The sequence below is a fragment of the Dromiciops gliroides genome, chromosome 4, assembly GCF_019393635.1.
Source record: "Dromiciops gliroides isolate mDroGli1 chromosome 4, mDroGli1.pri, whole genome shotgun sequence".
Lineage (NCBI taxonomy): Eukaryota > Metazoa > Chordata > Mammalia > Microbiotheria > Microbiotheriidae > Dromiciops > Dromiciops gliroides.
In genome coordinates, this window is record NC_057864.1 from 222,116,917 (window position 1) to 222,131,084 (window position 14,168).

Genomic DNA, 14,168 nt, shown 5'->3' on the forward strand with positions numbered 1-14,168 from the left:
ATCTGACTCCCTTCTCTCAGAATTACAATTATAACCTTAGTTCACACCCTTACTACTTTCACCTAGATTATACAGAGGCCTCCCGATTGGTCTGCCTGTTTCTAGTGTCCCACCACCCCAGTACATCATCCACACTGCCAACAGAATAATTTTCCTTAATGATCATGTCATTCCCTTTACTCAAACAGCTTCCTACTGTCTCCAGGGAAAAATATAAATGACTCTGTTTAACTTTTAAAACCCTATGTAAGGGATAGCTAGATGGCGCAGTGGATAGAGCACTGGCCCTGGATTCAGTAGGACCTGAGTTCAGATTTGGCCTCAGACCCTTGACACTTACTAGCTGTGTGACCCTGGGCAAGTCATTTAACCCCAATTGCCTCAGCAAAAACCAAAACAACAACAAACCCTATGTAACCAGACTCCGTCTGTCTTTTCAACCTCAATGGATATTACTCTCTTACACTCTGCTATCCAGTCAGACTAAGCTTTCTCTTTGTAACACATTCAGTAGACTCCATTTGCATTCTGCTTGCCTTTGAACTGGTCATCCAGCATATATGGAATGCACTTCCCTTGTTACCTTGGCCTCATAGACTCCCTCACTTCCTTTAAGACACAACTCAAAAAAAAGACAGCTCAAGCATTCCCCTTTCCCCTTCCTCCCTCCCTCTCTCTTTCTCTCTCTATATGTTTGTGTGTGTGTACACACACACACACACACACACACAACTTGTTGCTACCTCCATCAGAATGTGAGCTCTTTGCCTGCTGAAAGACTGTTTTACTTTTGTTGTTTCCATCTCCAGAACCCAACACAGTGCCTGGCACACAGTAAACACTTAAGAAATGTTTGTTGATTAATTGATTGATGGTCTCTTAGAAGAGGCAAAAAGTTTGCTTGCCCATCAATATTTCCAGATAAGTTTGGGCTAAACAGGCATCATTGTTCCCAGCGAAAGAAATCAAATTTGTGTCATTAAAAGTGAGAGAGCAATGATCAGATACTTTTCAGAACATTGACCTGCCAAAAGGCATTGTCCTCCAAAAGATTCCTGTCCCTCTTACAGAAACACATCCAAAGACATGATGGAATGTCTCCTGCCAAGCCAGTTCAAATCCGGCCTAAGACACTTGACATTTGAAAAGCCAGCCCAGCCCACTCCCCAGGAAGTCAGGACTCTGGGCTGGCTGTCCAATAAAGCTCAGGCAGTGTGTACTTCTGGCTGCAGCAGAATATTGGTTAATGTCGGTATATGTCTGTGTCCTGGGGGAAAGTCCCTTGACACCAGGGGAAGAAAGCACAATCTTGATTTTTAAAGGGAGAGATAAAAATCCTCATGGACTTTCTCTTCCATCAGATGAAAAGCAGGCAAATGTCAACTGTGACTCCTGTTTTTTCAAGCTCCTCACTGGGAACAAAATAGATCAGAGTCAGAAAACTCCCACTTCCAATGCATGTCAATAGCTTCTTTGCAACTTAGAGTCTTAGGGAAGTGCCTAGGGTGTTGAGAGGTTAAGGCATCTGCCCAGGATCATACAATCAGTATGGATCAGAGGCAGGACCTGAACCTGTCTCCCAGGCTCCAATGCTGGCTCTCTGTACTTACTATATGACACTGCCTCTCAGACCAGAGATACCCACTGAGTTTGGATCTGGGTTTTATCTCCTTAGACTGTCCACTTCAAAGTACAGACAGTTCTCACTTTACATAAATTTGCATTATGTAAATTCAACTTTACATAAAGAACTCAGAAAGAAATCCCCATTCCAAAAAAACCTATTTTAACCTCATTGTGTGATCGCTTTTGCTCTCTCTCTCTCTCTCTCTCTCTCTCTCTCTTTTTTTTTGTGGGGGGCAATGAGGGTTAAGTGACTTGCCCAGGGCCACACATGAGGCCACATTTGAACTCAGGTCCTCCTGAATCCAGGGCCAGTGCTTTAATCCACTGTGCCACCTAGCTGCCCTCTCTTGCTCACTTTTCTTGCCCTTGGCTTGACTCTCCACCTCTACCACCCCGCCCCCCCCAAAAAAACCCCAAAACAAAAAACCTCTCCAAGTTAACGCCACAGATGTGTGGAGAGGCCACCACTGTGCTCTATTGGGAGCCAGGCTTTAGAGCTCTGTCCCAGAGAGAAGAGACCTTTGCCCAGCTCTGCCATTTTCCCGCATATCTAGCCCCAATAAGGCTGGCCCTAGCCCCGTGTGTTCCTACTCCTGATCTTGCTTCTCTGTCCCCAGCCCCCACGTGTCCTGGAACTGTATGCTGACCCCTTCCCTCCGCAGGCAAATTCAGATAAGGTAAAAATCACAGAGGCCCACTTAAGTAAAGTGAAAACTGCCTGTACCCCCTTTTTCCCAGAAACCCTGGGTGGCCTCCTTAAAAAGCTGCTACCTTGAGTGGGAGACGGAGGTGTCACCACGTGGTAGCATACATAGAAACCACCATCTCTGGGGCACACTGACCAAGGGGCTTTCAAGAACAACATAAGGAACTGTTTGGAGGCAAGAGGGCCTTCTCTGCCTGCTCCATGCAATCCCTCTGGGTTGAAACTGCAGGATCACTCTGGGCTCCAGGCCAGATATTTAGCGAGGGGGAGGGGGGGGGGTCCATAGGTAGGGGGAGGGGAGAAAACAAGAAAAATGTGGAAAAACTGCCAAGACCTACCCTTTGTTTGAAGTAGTCTCTTTCTTCCAGCGTCAGGGTGTCAGCTTTTGCAATGACTGGGACAATGTTGACCACTTTGCTCAGACGTCTCATGAATTCAATATCCAGTGGTCGGAGACTAGAAATGAATAATTTGATTTAGATGGGGATGATCAGGAAAGGGAGACAAACAACAGGGGGTTTTAGGCTGGTCGTCAGGATGATGTGGCCGGGGGAGAACACGATGCAGCAACCCATCTGAGCCAAAGCCTGTTTTCTATTGTGCTCAGCTGGGGAGGGTTAACTCAGTTGAGAGAGCATGGTGTTAATGAGGCCATCATGGAATTGATCTTCATCTAAACCAGCTTCCTTTTACATAGAGGAAATATCATGTTCCTTGGCCACAGGCTGTCCTCCTAACCCTAGTCAGCTGTCTTCTCCTCTGCACCTTCACCAGGTTACAAGAAAACCTGTGGAATGTGGTTAGTTCAGCAAAATTCATTTATTACTCTTGACCCACCCCCCACCCCCACCCCCAACATAAGACCTTTTTAAAGTTTAAGTAGCCAAAAATGTAAATTCAGTTGGATTTTATTATTGTTTCAACTTAAATTCCAAATAAATTATTTATCAAGAAAAAAATGGGGTAAAAAGACCTTTAAAAGCACTTTCAGGCAGGGCGGCTAGGTGGCGCAATGGATAAAGTACTGGTTCTGGATTCAGGAGTACCTGAGTTCAAATCCGGCCTCAGACACTTGACACTTACTAGTTGTGTGACCCTGGGCAAGTCACTTAACCCCCATTGCCCCGCAAAAAAAAAAAAAAAGCACTTTCAGGAAACAGAATTTTTGTGTATCTCAGGTGTAACCCATACACAACAATCCTGCCCTTCCATTAATCTGGTGAACAGACGAGGGTTGCTGATATACTGGGCCTGTCTGTCACTGGTCCTGACCACCAGCTTTGCCATGGGACTGTTTTATTGGGAGAAGGGGAAACCAGTAAAACAGCTGGTAGACATAGTGAATCATGCCTTTTTCTGCCAGGCCACCTGGATCCCATCCAAAGGATGCCTTCCTTCTGGCTCTATCTAAGGCATCTCCGTTCTGATAAAGGGATGCCCTCTCCCATCTCACTTCCAGCACGCTCAAAGATGAAATGATCCTCTGGCACTATTGGCAGGGAGTCAGAGGGGACCAAACTGCCTCCATCCCTTGGGTGGCTAATGCCACCACCACCCACCTGGCTCCTTAGACTGTAAGCAGACTGTTCTCTGGAGGGTTTCATAGCTGTAAGCATGGTACAGCCTGTTGACAGCCCAAGGACTATATTCCTACTATCGCACTGGGACCTGCTAAACTCTTGCTGGATACGCACAAAGAGTAAGAGTGGCCAAGGCAAACTAGCACAGGCCCACCCAGAACATGGACGAAATCAGCCTTGGCTTAAAAGAGTCCAATAAAAATTGTGAACAAAAATGAGGTCTTATCTTAGTTCTACTAGCTGCATGACCCTGAGTAAGTCATTTCTCCTCTCTGGGCCTGTATTTCCTTATCCATAAAATAAGAAGAAGGGTGGATCAAATAATCTTTTTTTTCTTTTTTTTTTTTTTTTGTGGGAGGGGATTGTTGAGGAGGGCAATTAGGGTTAAGTGACTTGCCCAGGGTCACACAGCTAGTAGGTGTCTGAGGCTGAATTTGAACTAAACTCCTCCTGACTCCAGGACCCATGCTCTTTAGATTTTGCCCCTGGATCAAATAATCTTTAAAGTCCCTTTCCAGCTCTAATCCTATGAGATTAAAACACAAAGCTGGGGGCAGCTAGGTGAGTACTGGATAGAGTACTGGCTCTGGATTCAAGAGGACCTGAGTTCAAATTGGGCCTCAGACACTTGAAACTTACTAGCTTTGTGACCCTGGGCAAGTCACTTAACCCCAATTGCCTCACCAAAAAAACCCAAAACAAAATATAGACACACAAAACATAAGTATTCTCTTATCTTCTAATAACAATAGCAAAAACTACAATTTATATAATACTTTAAGACTTGCAAACTATTTTACATTTGGTCCTCACAAAAGCCTAGGAAAGTTGGTGCTATTATTATTATTATTCTGGTTTTGCAGATGAGGAAAGAAACTAAGGCTCAGAGGTTAAGTGACAGAGTCTCACTGCTGGTGTCTGAAGTAGCATTTGAACTCAGGTCTTCCTGATTGCAAATCTAGCACTCTATCTATTGTACCATCTAGCTGCCTCAAGGAAACCAATGCAGTGTATTATTGCTATTAATTATTATTGTCATCATTATTATTTCTTTACCTTCCAAGTATCCTGAGCAACAAGGATAGGTATACATCTCTATTGTCACATAAGAATTAGAATCTCTAATGAAAAATTAGCGGTCAGATTAGGGCCCTTTTCACATTTCCAAGCTTTTCCCTTATAGGCTACTTTCATCTAAGCCATTGGGTCTCAAATGGCTTATGGCTGAGTAAGCCAACAGTGTTACTTGGGAACACAACATTAATCACTTAACTCTGAACATACAGGATAGCTTTTGGGGTGAATGAATGAAAGAAAATGGATTTATTAATCACTTCCTATGTGCCAAGTGCTGGGGACAGACACAAAGTGAGACAGTTTCTCTGAAACCCTGATGCGCAGTTAGCAAAGCCTGGTGCTCCTGGCCCAGAGGCCCTATCTCTATCCTTGGGCATATGGTTCTCAAACCTGGGCAAGAAGGGAGGCCCGAAAAACCACTGAAGTCAGAATAGGGACCAATGACCTCACTATTGTGCATTTACTTTCCCACAAACGCCCCAAGTTTGAGCTTCCTTTCCTCTTGCTTGGTTCTTTTCTATAGTTTAGAGTACTAAAAGGTCACATTCATTTCCCTCCCCCCACCAAAAAAACCCCAATTAACAAATAAAACAACTTCCCTAGATAACATATACAGTCAGCAGTGTTTAGGTAAAATTGACAAAAAGAGATCTTCTGGATGGCTCCATGGCTCTTTAGATTTTCATTAGCTTGGGTGAAGGAGATGGAGTGTTGGAGGATGGTGGGTACAGAGAGTTTAGATATTGCCCCCCATATGGAATTCTGAGTCAGTATAATTCCTCACTTAAGACTCAATGAATCTGGAGCAGCTAAGTGGCACAGTGGATGGAGCACTGGCCCTGAGATCTGGAGGACCTGAGTTGAAATCCAGCCTCAGGTACTTAACACTAGCAACCCCAAGTGCCTCACCCCTCCCCCCCAAAAAAGACTCAATCATAGACAGAACTAGGAGGAACTTTCAAGGTCACTGAGACCAGAGGTATCAAACACACTGTCCAGATGGGGCCCAAAATACTCCTGAGTACAGCTAAAATCAGATTAAAAATGTATTTGGGACACATTTAACAAAATAATAAAAATATAATAAAACAGATGATATTATTATATTTTTAAATTAAGTCAATATGTAGCTCAGAAGGATCCTTAACTATGTTTTTTTGTTGTTGTTCAGTCGTGTTAGTCGTGTCTGACTCTTTGTGTGATGCCATTTGGGGTTTTCTTGGCAAAGATACTGGAGTGGTTTGCCATTTTCTTCTCCAGATCATTTGACAGATGAGGAAACTGAAGTGAATGGGGTTAAGTGACTTGCCCAAGGTCACACAGCTAGTAAGTGTGTAAAGTCATATTTGAACTCAGGAAGATGACTGGACTTCAGGCCCAGAAATCTATTCACTAGCTACCCAAGCATGGATTAGTGACCTCCATTTCTGTTTGAGATTGACACCACCAATCTAGACCAACACCAGTATGCCCATCATCAAATTTTGCAGCTAGGTAAATTATAAAACTCCTCCACCACCCAGCTTTAGGCAACCACATAAGGGATACTGGAGTCTGCTTCTACTCCACAAGACAGTCCACTGCTGGCAAAGTTCTGAGGCATGACTGAGAAAGAGAAGATATAATCCTCGGCATCCTTTCCATAGATAATTCAAGATAAACCCTGAGAAAAGGTTTGCAGGGAAACTCTTGTTCAGCAGAAAAAAGTATTATATTCTGTATAGATAGCTGAGAGCCAGGAAATCTGAGTTTTAGTCCTGGCCCTGTCTGGCCCAATAATCTTTGGCCTTCACTTCTGGGCCTGACTTTCTTCATATCTGATGAAAGAGGGTACTGAGTTAGAGAAAATAGTGTCAAATTCAAATAGAAATGGATCCCTGAAGGCTTCCTATTGACTTAGAAGACTACAAATTAACACTGCCTATGTTGTATTTTATTTCTATTTAATTTGTTAAACATTTCCCAATTACTTTTTTTTTTTAAGTGAGGCAATTGGGGTTAAGTGACTTGCCCAGGGTCACACAGCTAGTAAGTGTCAAGTGTCTGAGGCCAGATTTGAACTCAGGTACTCCTGACTCCAGGGCCGGTGCTCTATCTACTGTGCCACCTAGCTGCCCCCTCCCAATTACGTTTTAATCTGTTTCCCAGCACATTTGGGACTTTTGGAGCCTTATGAGGCCCATGAGTTTGACACCTCTGACCTAGAGACCTAAGTCCTTCCCAGCTCCAAAGATGTCTGGTATTTCTGCCTGTGTAACAGGGTCCCAAAGATGTCAGTCGACCTGATACATACGAGTGGCCAGTGGCAGGAATGAAGTAGATGCAACAGTGCACCCGAGTGTCTGGGATCCTCTTCTTCCTGTTGATGTTAATTTCCTCCTGCAGGTATTTCTCATACTGATCATTGATGAACTGCATAATGGGTTGCCAGCTGCACAAAGGAAAGGGGGTGGATAACATGTTATTTTCTTTTGAGTGTGTGCAAGCCCAGACCTGGCATTTCCTCATGATCAGACTCAAGGAGGAAAGATCTGACCCCCATTTCACCCAATGTTTTGGCAGGTTTCTGGAAGACCCATCTGGAGCTCAGATAGAATTCTCCCAGAGAGCAGGGAGGCATGTGCTCAGCTGTCAGTAGGATTATGCTGATAGCTTTCCACTTTTATCCCTAACCCCAAACTGTGATCAAAATGTCATAAACTCCCTAAAGTCTCTACCCTCTTTCTAAGCATATTCCATGCTCCTCTACCATAAAATTATAGGAATTCGTTTAGCTTGCTAAAAAAAAAAATGGTTCAGCTCTGTGCTACATCCCTTAAGTCATCCCCACTGTTGGTTGTCTTGTTAGGGAGAGTGAAGCTAAAAAGACAGTTGTTTCTCCCTGGAGCTGATAGCCTCAGCTATGGTCCTCAACTGTTTCAGGTTTTTTTTTTTTTTTTTGAGGGCATTAGATGCCAGGATAATTGTTTCTACTACTCAATTGTAGCTGAATTTGGCCCTTAGAGGCAGTCAGCAAAGTCTCCATTCTCTCCGATTTTGGAGGATGTAAACTCCACATGCTGATTCTCTTCCACCCCACAGCAGCAGGAGCAACCTGAACATGAATCTTGGGATACTCACCAGTTCTCATTGTTAATGTGATCCCCAAAACCTGGTGTGTCAATCACAGTCAGCTTCATCCGGACGCCCTTCTCCTCAATTTCTGCGAAAGAAGAGAACGGTATCTTGAGGATGGGGCAGGGGGAGGAGAATCAAAAGGGAGACAGGATGGTTTTCCCTCTAGGATTCAAAGGGAGGAAGGAATAAGTTCTTGGCAGTTTGGAAGTTGTGACTTTTTGCTGCCTGAGAGGAAAATAGAAAGGTGAAGGATGGCAGGAACTTCAGTAAGACCTCAGTCCTGAGAAGCAAAGTCTACGACAATCCCACCTTCATCTTCCTCTACATGAAGTAAAAATGAGGCTTCTGTTCATCAGTATGAAAATTTCTTATACACTGAATTCTTCTAACAAGGACTCATGTCAGAGGGAGTGAGGTAAAAGTAAGAACTGTTTCACAATTTTTAATGAAATACTTCCTTTGCCTATAGAGAGCCAGACTCTTAGGGTCTTAAGCGATCCTAAGAGAGTCACTGACCCCTACGGGTCTGTTCATAGTGTATAAAATTGAGAGTTTCTGTTTCATTCAAAGAGCCCCCTCCTCCAACACTTAACTCTCCTCAGAGATAAGGAATATGAGTTCATCTGACTGATGAAAAGTCCACATCCCTAGGAATCCAAGAAGAATTGTGGCATCTCTCTGTGGGTAGTGTTCACTGAGAGAACTAAGGAAAGATATCCCACCCCACTCAACCCCCTCAATTCCTGTTTTCACCTGTTTCCCCAGAAGAACACAGACTGAGGTCTCACCATGAGTGATGGATTTGATCTCAATGGTTTTGGGGATCCGTTCCTCCGAAACTGGTTGGACTGATTTCCGACTGACTTTGGATTTGAACAGAGTGTTGATTAATGTGGATTTCCCTAAGCCACTCTGACCTGCAAAGGACAAAGGCAAGGTGGGTTAGGATTAGAATTCACTAGCATTCTGGCATTTCTGCTGAAAAGATGGCATTCATCCCTTTATGACTTCAGGGTTCTTCCATATTTGGTCCAACCTGGCCCATTTTTACACCTTGAAGCCTATCAGTTTTTCATAAGAATACTCAGCTTCAGTCATCTAGGGATTCCTATTCTATGCCAGATCATCACAGAAAGAAATTATCACCAAGTAAGTAGGAAGATCACCTTGGGAAAAACATCCATTTTGTTGTATTGATCAAGAAGCAGATAGTTAAACATGGAGAACCTAAGAATTCCCAATGGCATGGAAGAGAGACCAGCATGCTACAGTGGAGAGAATGCTCAATTTGGAGCTGGCTTTGAAGGCCAGCTCTGCTACCCACTTGCCTGTGTGACCTTGGGCAAGTCACTTCATCTTTCTCAGACTCAGTTTCCTCACTGGCAAAATGAAGGACCTTGATATATAAAGTCCCTTCCACCTCCAAATCCTACTGGTCCAATTCAGAGAAAAATCTCTAAGTAGAGTCATCTCTAGAAAACCTTTGTGGCAAGACAAAGATAATGGTTAATGCTGTTCAGTCATTTTCAGTCATGTCTGACTCTCGGTGACCCCCATTTGGGGTTTTCTTGGCACAGATACTGGAGTAGTTTGCCATTTCTTTCTCTATCTCATTTTATAGATAAGAAAACTGAGGCAAACCAGGGTAAGTTATTTACCCTGGTTATTTAGTAAGTGTCTGAGGCCAGATTTGAATTCTGGAAGATGAGTCTTCCTGATTCCAGCCCCCTACTCTATCCACTGTGCCGCTTAGCTGCCCCCTAAAATATAATGGTAGCAAGACTGAAAGGAGCCAGATGTGTAAAACAAAAAGAGAAATGGTTTAAAGAAACAGAGGAAGCAACATAACTATGAATCGGACTAGGTGATTTGAGAACTCGGATGCAGAACCTGGCAGAGGGTTTCTCTCCTATGAGGCTCCAGCCAACTTTTAACTGACCCCATTCCCCATCCCTCAAATTCATCAGCCAAAAGCCCATCCAAATAATCCTCAAACATTCCTGACCTCCTTGGTTAAGGGAAGGCTGGGGGTGGGGGGCGGGTAATCCCAGCTCAGGATTGTTTGTATACTTAGCATAAACAGCCTGCAGCTGAAGGGCAAGGTGGTAACTGGTTGTGGAGGTGAAGGAAAAAACAAACCACAACACCCAGGGCTGAAATCTGAAATGGGGTCATTTGGAAGGCGTGAAGCATAAGAGAGACTGTAGTTTGTAGCTGTCCCTCAGGGCTATGGGCAATGCAATCGCTGGCCTGGTGCCCACATCCTCAGGCAAGATACAGAAGCTGGCCAGGCAGATGGGTCGCTGCTTGTTTTCTAGTGACCACCCTAGCAGTTCCTAGGATGAACCTCTTTGCTGGGGCTCCAAAGGTCTTCTGGGCTCCAAGATTTGCATCCTCCAATCTCCTTCCTCCATCACAAGTTCTGAGGGAGGCTCTGGGAAAAGGAGAGGGAATAGTTCTTCTATCTCAAGCAAAGACCAAGAACTGAGTGAGAAAGGCTGGCATCTCTCCTTCCTCCATAAGCAAGAGGCCACCAGGCGCCATGCTGCCGTCTCTTGAAATAAAGACCCATTAATACTGGTTAACAAAGAAATCATAAGAATCAGTGGGTATGTCGACTCTTCCTCAGGCACTGGCTTTAATTCTGTCCTTGACCACTTTCTCCCAACTCATTCTTCTATACAGGTAATTAATATCACAAAACTCACTAGAAGACATCATTCCCCACTGGGAGACTGATCATGTCAAATACCACCCAAAGGTGCAATGTCCTCATGCATGATGTATTTCATACTACTCATATTTCTTGGGGGGGAGGGAGAAGGGGGAGTAGGAGCCTAACTTTAGGATTTAGGGCCAGGATCAGGCACTTTAGAGAGAATCCAAGTACCTAAATGCCCTGCTTTAAATTTGGATTTAGAAAGGCTAAGAAAAATAATGACATGGCAGCCAAGAGCTGAGTCAGAGCAAAAAATCCCCCACAAAACACACAATTCTAATGAGAAGGGGTGTGTGTGTGTGTGTGTGTGTGTGTGTATCTTGAGCATGTAAGAAATGCTCAGGGGCAGCTAGGTGGCCCAGTGGATAGAGCACCGGCCCTGGATTCAGGAGGACCTGAGTTCAAATCTGGTTTCAGACACTTAACAATTACTAGTTATATGACCCTAGGCAAATCACTTAACCCCAATTGCCTCATCGAAAGAAAGAAAGAAAGAAAGAAAGAAAGAAAGAAAGAAAGAAAGAAAGAAAGAAAGAAAGAAAGAAAGAAAGAAAGAAAGAAAGAAAGAAAGAAAGAAAGAAAGAAAGAGAGAAAGAAAGAAAGAGAGAAAGAGAGAAAGAGAGAAAGAGAGAAAGAGAGAGAGAGAAAGAGAGAGAGAGAGAGAGAGAGAGAGAGAGAGAAAGAGAGAAAGAGAGAAAGAAAGAGAGAAAGAAAGAAAGAAAGAAAGAAAGAGAAAAAAGAAAAAAGAAAAGAAATGCTCAGGGCTCAAGCAGGTAGAAAGAATAATAATCCCTATGTTGGGAAAGGCTTCATAGTTTAGCTGGACCAATGTATACCCAAAGAAGAATGAAAACCAAACACTAGAGTAAAACATGTAAAAGGAAAGAGCCAGGTAAAGCAAATAGTTTGCCAAAAAAAAAATTCCTCACTTAAACACTGAAAAGAGATCCTAAACTGCATTTCACTTCCCCCACCCCCAACCAGATCATTTCCATTTTCGGCTAGACTGAACCCTGACCTTTATTCTTTTTAGTGACCACCTCCTTCCACTAGTCACAGTATTTCCTGTAAGCTCTCTTGGGCCTGGGGCCCCAGGAAGGGTCTGAATGAGTTGACTTCTCGGCCAACCTCCCAGAAAAGAAAAGTTGCTTCAGGTTACTAAGAACTTTTAAAGCCACAACTGGGTATGTATTTAGAGGTGGGGGTAGGGGTGGAGAATATCAAGGATGGCCCAAGCCTAAAAACCCAGCACTAGATTTCCTATTCTCTTTTGTTAGCGGAAACCTCTGCCAGAAATAAGTGGCAGCTATAATAATCCCACTGCGCCATGACCTTCCCTCTGTTGAGGACAGCACCAAGGTTCCATTCCCCCAGGTTCATAACCCTGAAGTCATCCTTGACTCTGTACTCTCTATCTCATATCTAGTCTGTACCTCCACAGAACCTTCTGCTCTTTCTCTTCACTCACAAGGCCACTACCTTAGCTTGCCACCCCAACCCCTAAATCATCTCTTGCCTGGACTATGACAATTTTTTCCTAAAAGGTCTTCTGGTGCTTGTAGGTGCTTAATGAATGCTTGTTGACTCACCTTCCAATCCATCCTCCACATAGCTGACAAAATACTTTTGTTGTGTTACTCCCCTTCTCAAGAAACCTTCCAATTGTCTCTATGATAACATATAAACTCCTCAGAGTGTTACTTATCTTTCCAGGACTATTTCAGGTTATTGCTTCTGAAACACTCTATTCACCTACTTAAAGCTCCCTGACCTCCACATTCTGTATTTCACCTCCATGTTTTAGTACAGACTACTGTGTCTCCATGGCTGCTTCCTCCCTTTGACCTCACAGAGTCTCTGGCTTCCTTCTAGGATAGTGTTTTCCCTTTGAGATTACTTCCATCGACTTTGTCTATCTCTTGTATGCACCTAGTTATTTACGTATTGTCTCCCCCCATTAAAATTTGGGCTCCTACAGAGCAGGGACTTTTTGCACTTTTAACTGTATTCCTAGCCCTTAGCACAGTGGACACCTGATGCTTTTTGACTGATGGAAGGATCATCTCTCATAAACTACTATACAAGGCCTTTCCTGATTTCTCCATCTTCCTCCTATTTGCTTATATCTTGAATCCCCTCAACCCCTAGTAAATTCTTAAGCTACCTGAGGGCAAGAACTCCATTTGGTTTTGTCTTTCTATCCGCAGTGCATGTTGGGTTGGAAAGTGTTACGAGCCAGCATGGCATAATAGAATGCCAAATCTGGAGACACCTCCATTTAAATCCTGCTTCGGATGCTTACTAGCTATGTGACCCTGGACAAGTCACTTAACTTCAGTCTCAGTTTCCTCATCTGCAAAATGGGTATGAGATCTTTACCATTTACCTTCCAGGGTTTTTTATGAGAATCAAATGCGACAATGTATGTAAAGTGCTTTGCAAACCATAAAGTACTATTATAAATGCTTATTATAAAAAGCACTAGTATTATTGTCTTTATTGTTAGAATAATTTCATTCTCATATTTCATGATGATGTTTAGAGAGAAGCACTACAAGGACAAGTTGCTATCCCGTTATTATCTTACACTTAACATTCTGCTTAATATTACATAGGCCATTGGGGCAGCTAGGTGGTGCAGTGGATAGAGCACTGGCCCTGAAGTTGGGAGGATCTGAGTTTAAATCTCACCTCAGACACTTACTAGCTGTGTGACCCTGGGCAAGTCACTTAAGCCCAAATGCCTTAAACATTCAGGGCCATCTCCAGTCATCCTGATAATATATCTTGCCATTGGACCCAGAGGAGAGAGTGAGGCTGGTGACTTTGCACAGCAATTCCTCACTTAAATCCAATTCATTGCAAGTCATGACATCTGTCACGGTCCTCTCCAAGAGCAAAGGACAAACAATAACAACCACAACAAAAGCTGTTAAAATGACTGTCTCTTCGATGTTGTTAGAAGTGTCAAAATGTTAGCTCATCTCTGGAAGCATCTTTACTTCCACTCACTGGATATATCTTTGGGACAACCTGAGTAGCAGAGAGGACAACAGGGAAGACACGTACCTCATCCTTTCCCATGGGATTTTAATTTCTTCTTATAGGCCTCTGTATCTGGAAAGCTATTTAACATAGTTGAAGATTATGAGCAATGGATTTAGCAAATTCGATTTAAAACCTGTGTTTCTCAGTTTTTATGGATCCATGCCGTCTCTGGGAAGTTACTGTAGGCGACAGTTCTGTAGGTAATGACGCTCTGGTTTCAATACAATTTGTTTATTAAATTTTAAAATACATTCAGGGTTTATATTTGCAATATAATGGTCCTAGTCTTTTTACA

At 43.4% G+C, this 14,168-nt stretch overlaps 1 protein-coding gene across 5 annotated transcripts in view; it reads right to left on the bottom strand.

Annotated features, from left to right (window-relative positions):
- Positions 1-14,168, bottom strand: part of SEPTIN9 (septin 9) — a 347,050-nt gene that overhangs the window by 9,955 nt on the left and 322,927 nt on the right. For all 5 annotated transcript variants that reach the window (XM_044003880.1, XM_044003882.1, XM_044003881.1 and 2 more), the window contains 4 exons: positions 8,895-9,023; positions 8,110-8,191; positions 7,283-7,420; positions 2,671-2,788 (listed from right to left, as the gene is read on the bottom strand). In XM_044003880.1, coding sequence (XP_043859815.1) covers positions 2,671-2,788; positions 7,283-7,420; positions 8,110-8,191; positions 8,895-9,023 — 467 coding nt within the window. The remainder of the gene's footprint in view (positions 1-2,670; positions 2,789-7,282; positions 7,421-8,109; positions 8,192-8,894; positions 9,024-14,168) is intronic.